At 36.5% G+C, this 19,837-nt stretch overlaps 1 protein-coding gene across 1 annotated transcript in view; it reads right to left on the bottom strand.

The window, feature by feature from the left end:
• The window catches only part of LOC306876065 (unconventional myosin-XVI-like), a gene marked incomplete at its 5' end in the record, with an annotated part of 160,745 nt that overhangs the window by 105,587 nt on the left and 35,321 nt on the right, over nucleotides 1–19,837 (bottom strand). Inside the window, 3 exons of the mRNA XM_079426974.1 lie at nucleotides 298–406; nucleotides 15,214–15,357; nucleotides 16,868–16,938. Of these exons, the coding sequence (XP_079283100.1) occupies nucleotides 298–406; nucleotides 15,214–15,357; nucleotides 16,868–16,938 (324 nt within the window). The remainder of the gene's footprint in view (nucleotides 1–297; nucleotides 407–15,213; nucleotides 15,358–16,867; nucleotides 16,939–19,837) is intronic.

Genomic DNA, 19,837 nt, shown 5'->3' with positions numbered 1-19,837 from the left:
CGGCTTTGCATCACAGGAGAAAATTACATTTTAAAATATATTTAGATAGAAACCAGTTGTTTTAAATTTTAATAATATTTCACAATGTTAAAGTTTTTACTGCATTATTGATCAAATAAATGCAGCCTTGGTGAAAGATGCATATTCTTTCAATCAATCGAATAAATCAATCAATCAATACCGACCTTAAACTTGTAAATGGTATCTACATTGTTCAACAATCTCCAGGTCTAGTTATGCATTTATGTAGTCATATAAAACTGATAAATAGAGAACCAAATTAATAAAGGATCCTACCATTCTCCTCCAGGTGTCTGATGAGGATGTAGCTGGTTTCCGTCCCCTCTGTGGCGTAGTCGAGTGGAATGTTCCCGTTCACATCCTGCAGGAGCACGTTGACTCCGGCCTTCAGACGAGGTGAGATGGAAAGGGGAGGAGAGGGGGAAGGGGAAGATGGCAGTGAGATAAAGCAAAACAAGACGTAAACAAATGGAGTCCCTCTTGCCCCATTCATCAGTCTGCAATCGATGATAAATCACGGCCAATTATCACACTTTCCCAGCATTCCCAAGGCACAGGGATGAGCTATACATTAACAGAAAATAATGCATTAACTAACTCATTAAGATAGGGGCAGGTTAATAGGGCCTCCGGTTCAGTATCGAGTGTTTGGGTGGCAGCGGGTGATGTGATTTATGAGTGTCTGGTCTCTAGAGACTCCAGACCATGATAAGACTCTGGATGAGCAGAAAAGCATGATGCAGGGTTACACATGAATAACTTTGTTACATGAACGCAATCAGAAAAACTAGACAGGGGACAACAAATAAACTAGATGGCGTATTAGACAAGAAATAGCCAGAAACAAAACAATTGTACCATGCAGATACTGTAACAGTTATATTGACATTGAGGGAATCACACAAAACATGTCCAGATCACATTGCACTGCCAAATTAAAAAAATAAATACTCTAACAGTAACACTTGTACTTGAATATTATAAACATCCATTATTTTATTTAGATAGTTTTTTTTTTTAATTAACATTTGTCCCTTTGCATCGAAGCAATGATGCTGAAATCTATTGTAAATAACAAAAAAAAATTAACAACTGAAATACTGTAACTGTAATAAAAATGTGTGTTTAAATATTACAATAATCAATTTCATTTTAAATAACATTGATTTTCTCCTTTGTACTGAAGTAATGAGAATGTTTAAATCAAGGTTAAATAATTATTTAACTGATACAATAGCAATTTATGAGATCTTATAAATAAATAAATAAAATGAGAGCTGAGAGGCAAAAAAGTGCTTCACTGACATGAAAATAAAGCAAATATAAAATGTTGGTGTGGCATACTGGTTAGCGACTGGTTACAGGTTTAAAGCACTTTAAGAAAAATTTTTTTTGGTCAATTACTGTTAGTTTTGATGTCATCTATATGCAACATTTAGGATGACAGTCTTATTCTACTGGGAAAACTGAACAAATATTACTTATTATGAGCATATCCAATTTTGACCGATCTGTAGTCATCCAAAGTATAGTCCAACAACTGTGAAAAAAAACTTAATGCTATTGGTTATTTAATGTTTTCCAAACTTACGATTGCAATAAGAAATACATTAAGAATACCACAGGTCTGTTAAATGTCTTAAATGCATAAATGTAAGTGCCACTAATGCAGGTAAAAGCTAAGACATGCTTTATTAGCCATGTGAAAAGAAAAAAAAAAAAATCCAAAAGACCTTATTAATGCACTTAACTAAGACAAAGGAGGAAGGCATGACATTTAAAATACAAAACCAAATTCCAGCAAATCACTGCATGAAATGTACAACTATCTCTCATAATGGCCTGTGTGTAATTAAAGCAAATGGCATGTCTCCATCTGACTGGCTGGAGCACAAAGGCATTGTGACAAATCTGCAGCTTGTTGTTGTTTTTCCCAGCATGCATTGTAAATCCAGTCATCAGCACATTCAGACTGTGGAGGTTGTGTCAATCACGCACTGAGGTTAGCGGTAGGTTAATGAATGTATTAATTAACATTAACAATCAGCAGCTCCTTTGTCTGCATATTCATGAGCGATTACTTTTTGGGACACACCCCCATAAAAACACACGCACACACACTCAAAGCTCCAGAGAGCGCTAACGGATCTGACAGTGTGCCACAGGAGTGTGTCAGGACCTCCTCCCAAAGATCTCACGCTGCAGGAATCAAAACAGTCCTGACGCAATACACCACAGTCCTCCAACTCACTGGGGATACATGAGAACATGGGTGTGTGTGAGTGTTTGTATTGGTGGAGATCCATCGATCTGTCTGGCGTGGAACTGCTATTGAACAAGATGCGACAGGGTAAAGCAGGAGTGTGTGTGAATTGATTATGGGGTCAGTGTGAAGGAGATGGTGGTCTGATAAGAACCTCTCACACTGAGGGAAGAGCTGATGAAGATGTCAGCATCACCTCCTCTCATCGACAAACTGCACTGTGTCCTCTGTGACACTTTGAGAGTCCTGAATACTAAATCAACACACACAGATTTACAAGCTTGCCCTTTACCTCGCTATTACAAAATAAATTAACTCAATTAATATAAATCAGAATTTGCCAAGTGTGTTTACACACATAAGGAATTATTTATTTATATTTATGTATATGTGTAGTGATGGGAAAGCAAAAATGTGGAGAAAAAAAACAGGGAACTGCAAATGATCCCAAAAATACAGCCTCATCTGTAAAGCATGGTGGAGGTGGTGTCATGGCATGGGCATGCATGGCTGCATCTGGAACAGGCCCTCTCAACTTTACTGATGACTTAATGTATGATGACAGTAGCAGAATGAATTTGTAAGGGTACAAAACCATCTTGCCTACCAATATTCAAGAAAATGCCACCAGATTCATTGCGAAGTGCTTCATATTGCATCAGGACAATGACCCAAAACACCCTGCTAGTTCAGTCTGCTCACCCTGCTAGGTTGTAAAGACATTCTGCATCTAAATAAAGGCACTTCTTGGCAAAAAAAAAAGAGAGACAGAAGCAGCAGTTGTGAGTGGGGTGGCCAACCTTAGCCCCGTCCCTGCGTTAAATTTGACACGTTACACTGAAAAAATTAATCGCCTGCGTTAATGTGGTAATTTTGACAGCACTAATATAAGATTAGTATTTGAACACTGTTTCTTTGCACTATAATAAACACAAAAAAATATTAACATGACACCACTGATTATTTTATTGCGAAGTGAGATGAATGAAGAGCACATCTGTGTTGCATGCGCAAACATGCTACAGATAACGGAACTTGCTTTATCAAGTTAATCCATTTTTCAGTATATCTTGGTCACGTCATTCTTTTAATCTTTGTAGTTTGTACATTTGTGCTCCGCTATCATATTTTCGTTCAGACAAGTTGCGCTATGCCGCCTAGCAACAGTGGTGATGATAAAAATAGATTTTTTTAAATGATAAAAATAGTTTTGGCCAATCCGGGGCCCCTGCACATGTGGGGACCCTAAGCTGCAGCCTATGCAAGCCTGTGCGTTAATCCACGCCTACTGAGAGTAACAGTAGTAACTAAAAGATCGATCCTCATAGGTTAGACAGCAACCATAAATTGTGTCATAAATAGTGTCATACCTTTTCAGTACACTCATTTGAGGGCAGCACAAGGGGTTAACAGGCTGACCCCCAGCACTCTTTCAACCAATCTTGTGTTGTGATAAATACCAATAGTTATTTATTTACCCTGACAGAAAAGCTTTCAAATTATTAGCAGTCTTTCATGAGATAAGTGTTAAAATGCAGCGGTGCAGGAGAAGCGTGTTCGACTTTCGCCATGTTGCCAATTGATCCATTCAACCCTTTCTCCCCATCACTTCCTTTTTCATTCACTTTCATTTAGGAGACGTTGTGGTGCAAGCAAGGTCACAAGGAGGAGCCGAGGGATCTGCACACACACACACACACACACACACACACTTAGTAGAGTTCAGCTCTGGTGTGCCACAGTAACTGAACTTGACAGTACAGAGGACTGCAGACAGAAGCGCCGAATCATGTCAACAAAGGAGAAGCAGATAAAACTTCCTCCCGAGTAAAGTGAAAAACAACAGTGACTCCTTCCTCTGACTACACCAGGAAACAAGGACAATCACGTAGCATAATTACATCTAATCTACATGATGATGGCTGCCTGCGTCCCATTACGGGTTTTTGAGCACAGGCTTAATTGCCTTTGTTAAATTTAATCTGTTATGATAATAGGCTAATAGCAATGAAAGTAAATGAGAACACCGTTCACTTTCTAACTAATATGGCAAACTTCAGAACATCTGCATGGTTCACTGACGTGGATTCATCATCGTTCAACACCTTTTAGCTTTTTAAATTTACACCATTTAAATTTTTCAATTTATCAACAATGTATTAAAAGTTTAACAAAAATTACTTTTTTTCGGCCCTATGAAATGTTTTTACGTTAATTCGGTTTTATTTTTACCAAATTCAGTGCTTTCCTATTAATTGTACCTAACGGTTTCATCACATTTTAATAATCTGAAGCACCTCTAATTATTTGATTTTATTAAAAAAATGATTTTTTTTATTATTATTATGTGCTTTTTATCAGAAATACTGAAAATTGTACATTTTTCTGGTAAATAAATTGTAGTAAATAATTTGTCTAGTAAATATGAATAAATAGTAATAATTTTTTTATTAGTAGTAATCCTATCATTACATTATTAGTATATTTGTGTCACATTTGGTTTATTCATGTTAAACCAAACTTATTTTGACAGGTTGTTGTGAAGACCTTTACGTTTCTCTGTTTATATGATATGACAATATTTTTTCTCAAACGAAATGGAAAAATGTTAATGAAGTGACATGAAGAGATTATGTTCATGTGTTCATATATTGAGGCGGCAGAGGCTGGAAACACTGAGCATCACACACACTTCAGTAAGTGTGTAGTAAACAAAACCGCATGTCTGTGCCATTAATGCACACAGAGACACACAGAATATGAAGGATTTGTATGTAAATTGGATTTTTGCAGCTTAATATTCACAGATACCATATACATATTTAAGTGTACTGACCTACTTTGGATTTATTCATCCACGATTTGGCAAATTCCGTGACATTCCACACTATACAGTAAATTCCATTTTATGACTGGATTCCGAGATTCCGTTCGCATTTTCTGCATCGCAGAAATCATACGGCCCTACAAATGAATCATGACTGAACAATGTATGACTATAGTTGATTAAGAGCACATCCTGTGTGAGGTGTGACATCCAGAAAACTGACAAAATCTACATCAAATACATGTAAAGAGGTAACTGATGGAAAATTACCCATAACTGAAGGTATTTTTCCAAATACTACCAGTAAATAAAATACTATGCATTATAAAGCCATGTCTGTTTAGTTGGAAAAGTAGCAAGGAAAATCCTTTTTTCAATGACGTCAATTTAATATAGGTTTGTTTCTTCAGGAAGTAATCCTCATAGAAAATGACTAAGCTAATGAACCCTTACCGAATGCATTTCTTACCTAAATTAAATAAGCCTAACACAGTACCTCCTAAATCCTGACTCTGACTAATCCAAAAAAATAGGTCGTTATGGTCCACTTTTGGAAGCAGGATGCAGTAAAATATGGAGGACGGAAAAAGAGAGGCAGAGGGAGACAGAGAGAGATACTGCTAGCCTGAAGTCTGAGTGTGTGTGGGAGATTCTGACCTAAAGCACTGCATATTGCACAGCAGAGATAAGAGCATTAACAGCAGAGACAATACAGCACAACAGGAGACAAAAAAAATGAAATGTAAAACAGTTTGCATTATAAAACCAGCATATTAGTGAAGGAAACGTGATGTCAAGTTTCAGAAACCTGGCAAGAACACACTCCTGTCAAATTTCACCCCAAAAGTCAAAAGAAATAAACATTGTATTTTGCATAATGAAAATGAACCCCATTAAGATTTTTGAAATGTGACATTATTTTCATGATAGATAGATTTATTATTATTCTAGGTTAATAATTATGGTAACACTTTATTTTAAGGACCTATTCTCACCTGCTTATTAGCATGCATTCATATTACTAGCACATTGGCTGTTTACTATTACTTATAAAACACATAATCTGCATGATTTGATTCTAGATCCCTTAATGCGACCCCATACCTAAAATTAACAACTAACTTATTAAATATTAATAAGCAGAAAATCAAAAGTGTATTGCGGGAAGTCGTGGTTAAAAGTGATTCCCTATTCTAAAGTGTTACCATAATTATTTATAAATATACTATTTATGTTGTTAATTTATGTTTGCGCATAATACATAAAGTTAACTTATGCAACTTAAAGTTTCAAAAAATATATATTAGCGTATTACTATAAGCATATCAAACTTTATAAGATAGACAGACAGACAAAGATTTATTAATTGTCCTAAAGACAGTCTTAATTTTCTTTTGAAATACAGAATTTATTATTAGTAGTAGTAGTGTTAGTAGTAGTATTATGATTATAGATTTGGGGTTGAAATATTGTATTTGTATGCCGATTAACTGGAAATACATTGAGAGATTCTTGCTAATGACTGACTTGTGGAAGACACGACTGCATGTACTGCAACTGACGTTAAATGGAACAAAAGACACAACAAGACTGCTGAAAAGTAATACAGAGATCGAAAATTTGTAACCATAGAAACGGAGACAACCCTTTTCTCCAGAGGGGTGACTCACCCACAGGCAGAGGCAGAGAGAAAAGAGGTTAAAAGGGGCTTGCTAGAGGAAAATCCTTCTTTTTTTTGTTTTAAATAAAATTACAGAGCCAGACAGACAGTTGCATTAATTCACAATTTCTGACACACAGCTAACCAAATAATGACATGTCAGTCAGTCTTAAGGTTGCCAATCAAACTATAACTATACAGACAACATGCTGCTTACTGAAAACTACATTTTTACTCAAAATTTGATTTCCATACAAGTATTTATATATGTAATGAGGCATGAATTGCATTTGAATACTTAAGATAGTAATCACTGAAGCTTCCGGTCATTCGTCATTGTCATAATGCAAATATCAAGAACATATATGGACTAAATACAACAAAACAACAATTTTGATTTCACCGAATCTTTAAAAATCCCACCTGATATTATGTCCTCGTTTGTCATCGGTGGAAAAAGATGGCATATCAGAGATATTATAGTTAACAAAACTAAAATTAAAATAAAGTCAAATAAAATAATTGCATTAATTAAAAATATAAACAAAAAATCAGCTACCTTTTAACTTGAAGTATTAAAATCAATGCTGAAAAATCTAAAATTGTACAAAAATTGTAAAAATGACAAATACAAAGTTACTAAATCTTTATAATTAAAATGAAAAATCTAAAAATCTATTTTAAATATGAATAAAAACTATAACAGTATTGGCAGTATAACAGAACTGCTGTGCACTGCACATTTTGTCGAGTGTAGTATATGCATACTGCAGTATTTATGAACGTAGTATACTAGAATGCTAAGAGTGCAAACATCCCTGTACACTCTCTCACGCTTTATTTCTCAAAGATGAATACTATATTCTCTCTCAGTAAACCGAGGGATTGTGCATCAGACAGGAAAAGAGGTTGTGGTACACTGAATTTAGAGTGTAATAAAAAAGGCCTGTTTTAAAAAGGAGGTAAGACCGTGGCCACTATTAAGGGATCTTCAGAGTGAGAGGATCACGTCTTCATGCAGTTAATTAAGTCTTTACGTTATCTCTGCCGTACGAGAGCTCTGCGCACACTGACTTGCTTTCTTTTATGCAAATGAGACCTACTTTTAGAAATATTCATTCATACAGTGCCGAGCAGTGGTTCACATACACACACACTAAAGCTGTTGTGAGTATTATAAAAAAGAATACTTCAAAGCGTTCACATGCAGATGCTCAAACACTTTCACACAAACAAACAGAAACAAACTAGGAGATGATGTAGCTGGATTAAATGCAGTAATATCGACCTCAATTTAAAAGAATGTCACACACTTTCCTCTTCTGCCAAACTGTATACATACACAAATGCCTAAATATTAACATTTTAAGGGGCTGTTCAAAAAGAATGAGCTTTTTCATTCCACTATGCTGCTTTTCCATAGTTTTTCTATGTAAATATACGTTGACGTGTTTGACTCGTGCTTGCATCTTTTGCAGTGTCATACGAATGACAGAACATCCTAAAAATGTGGCACTCAAGATAAAATAAGTTAAACTATAAAAAACTGTTTTTGTTGTTTTTTTCCCCAATAACCTGTCTTGTGTTTTTAAACTCAAGTGTGCTCAGTTGAATGGCCCATAAGACATTTTATGTAGATTGATTGATTGATTTATTTTTTTGATGCAAGACCTCTCCAAGTGGTTCTACTTTGAAAATCTTTGGCAAGTTTGAACTTAGTAGTGTAATTATATTTTGCACTTAGAATATTTTGGTTACGCCTCACTGGCTTTTCTTCACAGTGATCTTGGACATCACACTGACACCTACTGGTGTGGATGTATGGCGCTTTAATTAAAGTGCTCCAAACCGGTATGATTTTCTTTCTTCTGTGGAACACTAAAGAAGATATTCTGTAAATCAGTGGGGTCCCAGCAACATTGGACCAGTGTTAATTTTGCCAAGACGAAGAATATTCGTAAATAACTTTTTTTTCTGTGACTAAGACGAGACGTTGACGATCTGATGATAAAAACTATGACGAAATGTATGCAGCATCTTCGTTAACAAGACGAGACGGGACTAGAATGTTATTTGAAGACTACCAGACATTCAAAACACATCATATAAGCTAAATTAACTATCTTGCCTTTCGAAATGTAAAAAGTCATTGGATCATAAGGTGGGTTTGCATATCTAGTCTCAGTATGGCAGCCGCAGTGGTCTTAATACTAAAGCTGTCCCACTAGCATTATTTACTCGCAAATATGGTTGTTGTACTTTAAAACGTTGAGCAATTTTATCCACTGAATCAATAAAATAGTGGTTAAAGGCCTGTGCCACATCAATTGGGCTCTGTAAAATTGTATCATTAATCTTCAATTCAATTGGCCTTGCTTTGATATTATTTTGCCCGGTTAATTTTTTAATCCGTCTCCATATAGTTTTTGAGTTACCATGAGCATTTTCAATAATTGTGATAAAAAAAAAAAAATCTGCCTTTGCTTTCCTTAATACTCTTGCTACCTTATTTCTTAACATTACAAATGTATTTCTATCACGAGCCGTCTTTGATCATTCGCTAATTTTAAAGCGATATCGCGTTCCTTCATTAATTTTTTTATATTATCATTCACCCAGGGGAGGGACTGTTTCTTGTACCTACATTTCATCTTGACTGAAAAATCACTAATTGTAGATTGTAACTGGTCTGTAAAGATTTGACTAGCTGTTTCTGAATCAGTACTATGTAATAAATCTTCCCAGTTCGTATTTTTTATAGCTACATTAAAATCATGTTTTTGGAATACCAAAGAATTCCTTATTACTGGCATGTATATTGAATCGCTTGTTAGTTAATTTTCTAGATATAAGCACCATATTATGATGACAACCCTGTTATATTATAAGACTGTGTGATTCGTTCCGGTCTATTACTAAATATTAAATAAATCTGAGTACTAGTACTATTTGTTATTCGTGTTGGACCTTTGACCATTTTAACCAGATGAAAACCATCTGTGATTTGCTTAAGCTTCTTCCTCACTATTTTGTCTTCCCAATTGAAGTTAAAATCAATCAATAACTTCTTTCTTAAAATCAAACTGACATAATACCTTCTTAAGTTCATCATAAAAGCTATTATTTAAAGCAGGTGCCCGATAAATAGTGAAAACGACATCTGAGATGATAGAATCATACATTCTAGATCAATAGGATTTTGCCACAGGATCTCATTACAACGGATAGTGTCTCTCACATAAATCATAACTCCCCCTCCTTTCATTTCAATTCGATCCTTTCTGTAAACATCATAACCTGAGACATTTAAAGCTGCTGATGGAGAGTTAGCATGGAGCCAGGTTTCCGATAAACAGAGAAAATCTAAATTAGATTCTACTAATATAGGATTTATCTGATCACTTTTGGATTTTAAACTTCGTATATTTAGGTGTCCACCTAATATACCCTTTGGTTTTGCATTTGGATCCCAAATGATTCTAGAGTTGAAAAACTTTCAGTTTCCGATTCTTTTGTATTGCTCTGTTCACCACTGTACACTTCTTATTATACCCTTGTTTACACAGTACATCCTATCATCTTCTTCAGTTCTCAGTGCTCTAATACACACACAGCAGTCCAAATGTCTATCGTAGAGTATCTCACGTAAATACAGTCGGTTATGGCTTAAGTGAACGTAAACATGTGGGTGAAAACTGAATGTGTGTCAGTATTACATGCATGCCTTCCGTCTTAAAGAGACAGCATTCCTAAATTAAATACGTACCTGTGTCATTAATGTTAACCAACAAAAGATGTTAAATAAATGTACACACGTTGCATGTATTCTGAAAAATTTGTTTAATTTGAATCTCTACCCAAAAATGAAAATTGTCATAATTTATTCCAGGTTTTTTTTCCAAATTCAATCCTTGATTCCAATTTCTCTTAAGCTTAATTGATTTTGTCCAAAGAGAGAAGAATGAATGACTATTTTTGTTTGAAAACTAAAATAGCTACCAAAATAAATGTTGGTAACTGCAGTTTGACTAAAAGTGATGAATAATGAATTTTTGTCGACTAATACTAGACTAAAACTATGAAAGACTCAAATGACTAAAATGTGAGTAAGACTATTAAGCATTTTCGTCTCAAGATAAAGACTAAATCAAAAATGCCTGTCAATATTAACACTGCACTGGACCTCATTATCTTTCATTGTATGGACAAAACATTCTTCAAAACAAGACAGATTTGAGGATGAGTAAATGATGACAGAACTGTCCGTTTAACTGCTGCCACTTCATACTGAAGCGGTTTACTAATCTTTGTTAATTTGTTACATTATTATGCCTGGTGATGTGAACAAATGGTGACAGATGGGGTTTGAGCCTATGCAGTACATCATCTGAATAAAGATGCTCAGGTGGGTGGATTAACCTCACCATATTGAACTGCAGATGAAGAGAAGGTTAAACAATGGCATTACAGATAATATTTCAGTTGTGATACAGACTGAACTAGATCTCTGCATCAAGTCTGGATGTTATTATGGATGTACAGTAGTTAACAGAAAACTGAACGCTGGGTCTGTGTGTATGTGTCTGCAGTAGTAGTAGTAGTAAGTGCATTTTTGGCCAGTATTCCTAAAGGGGCTCTGTGATTGAAGTAAGCTGGCAGGCGCACATGGTTTGCTGCTTCACGCTTTAGTGAAAATCAGGTCGAAAGTGGTCTGGAGTCAGCACTGAAAAGTAGAGCAGGCAAAGCTGGTGTCTCCACAGTGCATGTTCCGAATAACAATAACCAGACAACGGTTTTCTTCTAGATATCAGAGTGTATTTTCACACAAAGATCGTGATCTGTACTTTCACCTGAGGTCTAGAAGCAGGAAACATGGCAGCATGTGTGATGAGTGAGCTGGCAGAGCTTTCATTTTCTTTTGATAATAATGAAATTATTCCGTCATCAATATGAAGGATGAGCTCACTGTATGAGGAACAGCTTGTGTTGGAATCATTGTAAATGGATTTGGATTGAAGGGGGCGAATATCTTCCCCTGGTGTGTTCCTTTTAGATTCTCTTCAGAGATAAACACACTGATTCATAGTCTGTTTACACCCCAAGGCTTCTAATTTGTGGAGGATATGCTGTTCAATGACAAATTAATGGCATAAATCTCCTTCTCCAAGTCAGTTTTAGATTCTATTAAGTCGCTCTGTTTTCCTGCAGTGCATCATTGCAGTGTTTAAAGTCGATTTTTCAATTCTATGCTTCAATTACATTGTCGTTGGGGAATCCGAGGGAGGCGATGCACGATTCAACAGCCTGCTGATTTAACGGCCTTTCCAACTCTACGAAAACATCCAACAAGTTTGATATTAATTGTTGATAGTCAAACTTTTTCCCTCTCAAATGCAAAGCCACATAACACAAGCATAATTTATAACGATTTCAACCAGGGGTGTCATGGTCTTACGGTTCACAGAGGGAGCCCTACATTGGGCGCCACATTTGTGACAAAGTTTGAGAGTCATTCAGCCTCACTCTTCCAAGTTTCATTTAATAAATGTGACTCAAACATTCATGGCCTATCAGTGCCCGTAGCAAACAGGATACATCTGCATGCTGTGCTGCACTGGAGCCAATGAGCAGAAATAATCTTGAGCTTCTTCTCTCCACTCTAACATTTGGAGAAGAAATTCTCCTTAGGAAAGATGCTCTTTGAAGTCACAGTGCTAAAAATAACCCAGATATCCCTGTTCCTTTGAGCTTCTACTGACATGCACACGGAGTGAGCTTTTGCCTGGCATAACAGTGTGAAGAACAACAGTGACACACTTGTGTCTTAACTGTCTGTGAATCCAAGGGGGAGTCAGTATGAGTGGTCTGGTTAAGGCTGCACAATATATCAAAATAAAATCTAAAACACAATATAGCAGCGTTTCAGAGCAGCTTGGTTTATGGTAAATGCAGTATATGCAGTTTTCTACCAAAATAAAAGTTAAATGGATTTACCTTTGAGAAAAAATAGATGCAATTAAGGAATTACTATGCAAATATTAGCATTGTAATAGTACATGTATACGACAGTATTGCATAGCACTTCTTAATTATTGAAAGATGTCTGAGCTGGTTCTTGTAAAACGTATAACCAGTGTGAAGGGTTTTTTTGTTTTTGTTTTTTTCCTCCCCAAAATTGTTCAGCCAATAAAAGGAAGGTTTGTACAATTTTTTTTTTTTTTAAGGGCAAGCCTTTTTTTATTATTATTTTTATTATTTTCTATGCAGCTGCAAAAAATGAATAAATACAAAATAAAAAAAAAAAAAAAAAAAAAAATAAAAAATAAAAAAAAAAAAATCACAATCATTTTATACTAGTATTATTTTACTATTTATTACCATTCAAGTAAGAAAAAATATTTCTCCTCTCTATCATGCAACTCTAGCTCTGGTGTGTATGATTTCAGGATCTAAATACTTTAATATATTAAAATTTAAAATTTAATTCTAACATTCAATTTCCAGGATTCTTGAATTAAGTCACATTTTGGAAGTAAAAAGGGTTGCAAATGGTATTTTAAGTCGACTTAAGAAAATTAAAGTGAAAATTAAAGGGACGGTTCACCCAAAAATGAAAATTCTATCATTAATTACTCACCCTCGTTCAAAAACCTTAAGACCTTTGTTCATCTTCATCTATTTTTGATGAAATCCGAGAGCTCCATCGACAGCAAAATAACTACCACATTCAAGACACAGAAAGGTAGTAAGGACATCATTAAAATGGTCCATGTGACATCAGTGGTTCTACCTTGATGTTATGAAGCTACAGGCATACTTTGAATAAAGTAGTTGTTTTTATTATCTTTGTGCACAATGTCTTCTCTTCTGAGACAGTCTTCGACACATGCTCACAAGAGTACTAGGACGCATGCGTGGGTATTTCTCTGCTTGTAAACAAGGCACAGCGCATGCGTGTTCCACGTCAGAATGCCAGCTCCTGCATCAGCAGTACCACACACATGCATCGTAGTACTCTCGTGACTGACCCGGAAACCATCTGGAATCAATCATTCTCAGAGCTTCATAAAATTACAGTTGAACCACTGATGACACATGAACTATTTTAACAATGTCCTTACAAGGTTGCTGGGCCTTGAACGTGATAGTTCCCTTGCTGTCTATGCAGCTCTTGGATTTCATCAAAAATATCTTAATTTTCGTTCCAAAGATGAACGAAGGCCTTTTGGAACGACATGATGTGAGTATTTAATGACCATTCTCATTTTTAGGTAAACTAACCCTTTAAGAAATAATGCATATTTACCCATTTAAAATTCCTTGTGTTACAGGAATACTGCAGACATTCTATCAGGGTAAGTTAAATCACCTGTGTATTATTTTGGAGGATTTGCTGTGTTAGTTTGTGGTAAAGGCAACAATCTGACATGACTGCATGCTGACTGAACACTGCCTGTCTAAATACGCAGGGAAATCCTGATCCTGCCTGGATCTGGCAGCACTGCGGAGGATTACGCTCAACTGATCCACCATGTCAGACATATGACAGAACTTTACTCTAAGCTGTATTAGCCGAATTCCCTCCTGCAGGAGAGACGTGCATATTCAGCTCAATTCACATTTATTTCGATGGCACTTTCATAATGCATGTTTTTTTCAAAGCAGCGTTACAGAAAAACATGTTCCAAATGTAACAGTCAAGAAGCCATGAGTGACTGTGTCAAAGAGAAACTCAGTGATGATGTATTTGAAATATGAGGTAATGTGAATCTATATCAATCTCTGACTAGAACGCGACACACACATGACTTTAAAGGTTCAGTCATGATTCACTCACATTCATGATGTTCTAAATCTGTATGAGTGGATTTTCTTCCATAGAGAAACAAACTTTTAAGAATATCCTTGCCACTCTATTCCACATGTATGTCTTCCCTCCCCAACATCTGTGTGTTACTCAAATGCACTTGGAAACACACACACCTATCAAGGTTGGTCAGGGGTGTGGTGTGTCGACTCAAGGAGCTCATTAAATTCTGAATAGCCTGGTGGAAGAGTGCATGGAGGCAGGCAGTCATATTTTTCATCTATTTTATTTTTTCCTTCACACAAACCTTTTAATCGTATTAAAGAGAGGTGTCACAGATGACACCGTTGAAAAGAAATAACAAGACTTCTCCTGTAAACCCCATTAAAACACTTGACAAGTGCAGATTTCCAAAAAAAGTCTGCAATACTTCGAGAAATCTGTTAGCTACGGTATATTTTTGATTTCGTATTTCCCTACTTGCAATTTAAATCATTCATATTTTTGCCACAGTTTCCCAAAAAGAGACTGCTATACTAGAATTGAAATATGTCAGTTATTAATGTACTAAATGTACTAATAGATACAAAACTCACATTTTGATTTGGTGTCTGTATTTGTGGTGTATTTCTCACCAGGAGCAACAGCAGCACCATATCTGCGTGATCGCAGGCACAGGCAACATGCAGGGCAGTCCAGAGGTCTTCATCCTGCAGGTTGACATTCAGTCCTTTCTCTATCAAAATCTCTGCCGCGAACACATTGTCATGGCGGGCGCACTGCAGAGACAAAAGCAAAAGAGGCAGACATGTAACATTCCGAGTCACAGGGGAGCACGAGGATTTCACTTCTCATCTTACAAAATTAAAAGTCATTACAAAAATCATATCTAATGCTAATGTTTTAATGTATATATAATGCTATGAAATCCATATATTTATGTAGCCTAAAACTTATTGCACCCACTGTTATTTTTGGAAAGATATTTCATTGAATGTCAACTGCCTAAAACTTAAATAATTTTGCCCAATAACAAACTTTCTGAGTGCTTTCATGAATGATTTGAGTGCATTGACTTTATTCAGACATTATTCAGCTATAATCTACTGTGCATTTAAATGAGACAAAAAATTTAGCTCTTTTCACATTAGATAATTGCATTAATTGCACTGAGGCACAGGTTGATTTCTGTTAGAGGTGCAATAAATCAAAATTGTAATTAAAAAATAATTTCATATATTGCATTGGATATGAATGGTTGATTTCATATGCAGCACCATAAAAAATGTATTGTATGTCTGAGCATCTCTGACTCCTAGACAGCGCCAAGACTTAATTAAACTGTATCCAATCACTGCTGAAATTGGATTTGTTTCTGTTTAGCTGTACTATACCCTGGCGACCCCTTTAAATTTATTTACCTCTCTATTGTCACAAAATTAACTAACAAAAAATTGAGTCATCCATCTTGCTTGAGTGTAGTGCTCACACACCGGACCGGGTCTATTAAAGCCAGTGTCACTGAATGGTGTCAAATGTTTCCTGAGTTACAATGAACCATCTAAAGGGAGCGTAATGGACGTCCACCATTCAGTTGGCAAACAGGCACTGAACAGAACATAGTGTCATAAATAACCAGGCATTGTCGAATAAAGGAAAATGAATTAATAACGGTTTGAACCCTCTTAAGCTTTACAAAAAAATGCTCATACACTGGCTGTGTGTGGTCACATTTGACCGGGAACAGTAAGTGTGGGTCATTTAGATTTTTGTAAATTTATCTTCTTTTGAAACTCCACTATAGTAAAATAAAATATTAAAAAAAGAAAGAGAGAATCAGATGCAAAGCTTTCTTTCTATGCATCCACCTGTTGCGTAAGAATTTTAGATTTTATGTTTATAAAGATTATCAAACTATTATTTGGTAAGTTTGGTATATATTTAATCATTCTGACATTTAATTTTTACTGCGATGCTCACAGTCAGACTGAGGATGCCATGTTTTATATAAAAAAAATGGCTGAACAGCTTATAAGGGTTAATACAGAACATGTGTCCCAGGTGTGGCTTGTCCAACCAAAATTTAAAGTCATTTTATAATATTCCTTTAAAATAAGCCTACTTATATTGTAGAGGACCTCAGAAGTAAAGAAACTGAGTTTTGGGACTTTGATTTTAAACAGGGACAGTTGGATATTCTGCTGAGGACATCCCAGCCACAGCGTCTGATGGCTCAAGAGGGAAGGCGCATGTTACTGAATTTGTCGGAGCTTGTCCTTATGTTCTTACCAGATGGAGCAGAGATCCTCCTGAGGAAATCACTGTGTTCAGGTCAGCTCCCTCCTTCAGCAGCCTCAGCACTGGAACAAAAGAAAAGCAAGGGAGGATGAATATATTTGCAAAATGAACACTTCATCAAATCTCAGCGACCCTCTCTGCACGCAAACACATAGTGAGGAAATATGATGAACTGGTAGAATCTCTACAGACACTGGAGTCACATACTGGCTCTGTTCCAAAACCTAGTGTCCTGCCTAGCTGTCTATGGCCTACACAGGCGGCAACTTTATAAGGCCACATTCTTATGGAAATGGAACCTCACAAGTGACTGATTTATAACATTCTACACCGACAGAAACAAACAGAGCTACTTAAGTGCAGGAGTTTGGTGTTAGCATGTTGCTAAGCTAACAAACATATTTTGTCAAACTAGTCAAAAAAAAAAATAATCTCCCTGTTTACACCATCTTGGATAAATTTCTCGCAGAACTCATTCTCCACAAAAGATACATACAAAGTTACCTTCAAATACTGCCAAAACAAGGTTTCTCAGAAGACAAAGATCAAAATAATACTAGACTGGTGTTTACTTTACAAACAAGGATACAGCCTTTGCCGCTATTCTTAAAGGCAGGGTATGCAATTTTCAAAAACATTTTAGAAAACTGAGTCGGAGCCGAGTCCCAAAACAAACGTGTAGCCAATCAGCAGTAAGGGGCGTGTCTGCTTGTGATGTGGAGGAGAGAGCGTTCGGTGAACAGCCGAGCCGAGCGACAGAAAGATAGAGATGGCCGATAAAAAAAAAAAAACAGAGGAAAACAACTGCGGAACGATAAGGCAAGAAGTAGGACCCGTGTAAATATCGGTTCAACTTCTTTCTAGCGCTGGAGAGAACTCAAGGAGCGGAAGCCCTGCGATCGGACACCGAGGTTGCTTTGTTTCTTTTCGATAGAAGCCTGCCTACACTGGACGCATGTATTTCAGGCAAGAATGTAGTTGTATAAAACTGAAATCTGCGTTTTATTTATAAAAACAGCGCCTATTTGAAAATGTGCTTCGCCGATTTCAGAGACGTGAGTTCCACGCGATCATCGGGCGCTTAGTGCTCATGTATCCCGAAGAGAGGAGCATAACCTCGGCTAGTCCTTCTGACATTTGCCGCTGGCTCTGATGTCTCTGTAGTGGATAAACATAATTTGTTTTGGGTAAATCTAACAGGTAATCTTTGGTCTTTATTCTATTGTTCTATTAATATGTTTAAATGACAATGAAAAGAGGCAGTGATGTTTGATATATTTCGTCTGTAAATACAGTGAGGAAGATTGCAGCAGCCAAGGCGAGCTGATGTTATCAAGTACGCTGCTGTTTGCAGAATTACCGGACTTACATCGTTCCGTCTGCAGCCTCACACTCCCGAGTCTAACTCGTGAAGTCCGAACTACCGAGGATGCAAGTCCGAAATTTGTGTACTTGGTATTAAGAAACACGCGCAGACCTAACATTACGTCACCAGACTATTTGCCTAATCTTCTCAGTACTTCAGACCGCGATGGAGATGCAGACAGCAACAGGTCTGGGAAAAATTGTTCCAGGTAATTTTGGTGGAAAAGCGGCTTATATTTCACAGAACTAATCGTTGCCTTGGTTGCGTAGGCTACGTATATGTGGGGCGGATCTATCAAAATGGGGGCGAGACCCTTTTGGGGTAGGGGCGTGTTTGTTTTGGTGATTTCAAATATCAAAATTGGCTTCTAGAAATTGCTTACCCTGCCTTTAACCATCAGACTTGTTGACAGTCCTTAACTCAATCTCTGTGACAATGTCTAGTGCATATTGACAGTCTCGTCCTGTCTTTTCCCACGGCCCAAACTCAAGTGCACTACATCACACAGGGCTAAGCCCCACTGACTTTAATTACTGAAGAACCTATCAGACACTTTATACTGATTCCCACCAAAATGAAGCATAAAGAGCACATCTAGCATTGCATTTACTGTAAATGAGTACATCAATGAAGGAAAGGGACTCGACGTTGATCCCAAATAACGATGGATGAAAGAACATGCATACAGGCATTCACTAAATATTGGTAAATTCCGGAGGGATTTTTCAGCTCCATAGCATGACATACTAGTCTGAAATTGTGTCTCAAACACGCTCAGTGGGGAGCAAATCTGCTTACTTAGAGAAATGAAAGAGGCATGGCAGAGGCCCATATGATCTCAGCAGAGATCACTAAATCAAAGAGTGAAGATAAGACAGATGTGCACACAAAAACAACAACAAAAATGTCAGCATCAGCAGGTTAGCCTTCTGAGGCTATCTGGCAACCACTCAGGCATATCGAAAGGAATATCTCCATTCAGCGGACCACTAAACCAGAAAGGAACATTTTTAAACAAATGCACAGAGGAAAAAGGACAAAAATGTAATGTGAAGACAGGTTCACACTAAGAACAGTTACTATAAGGATGATAATAATAATAACTATTTTAGCATCCACACCCACACATGCTTGAAGTTACATCAGGCTTGAACTTTTTAAAGCCAGGTGGATTCTGACTGTCAATGTCTTCATTTTTTATCAGCAGGAAAAATTGTTCTGTGAGTGATTCCATCAATATCATTCCTCTTTACTCTGAAGTGGAAACAAGCTTCCATATGTGACCGGAAAATTTTCAGTGAAAAGTGTATGAATCATTAACTATTGTATGCTACTTTTTTGGAGGTTGCCCTTTTGATATTATAATTTTGGAAAAAGTCAAACTGGTTTGGAACAACATGAGGGTGAATAAACAACAAAATTTGGTTACCATATTTTAATGTGTCCTTGTTATATTGTAGGGTACGGAGTAATAACAGCATGCACTTACTATAAGGGTAAGGGTTTAATTTAGGGTTAGTCGTTATCAGTGTTTCTATTTGGGTTTATGTATAAAGCTATGTATGCATTATTTTTTTAAGATGAACTGTTCCAAC

The sequence above is a fragment of the Barbus barbus genome (assembly GCF_936440315.1).
Source record: "Barbus barbus genome assembly, chromosome: 10".
Taxonomy (NCBI): Eukaryota; Metazoa; Chordata; class Actinopteri; order Cypriniformes; family Cyprinidae; genus Barbus; species Barbus barbus.
This window is presented reverse-complemented; position numbering and strand designations above follow the sequence as displayed.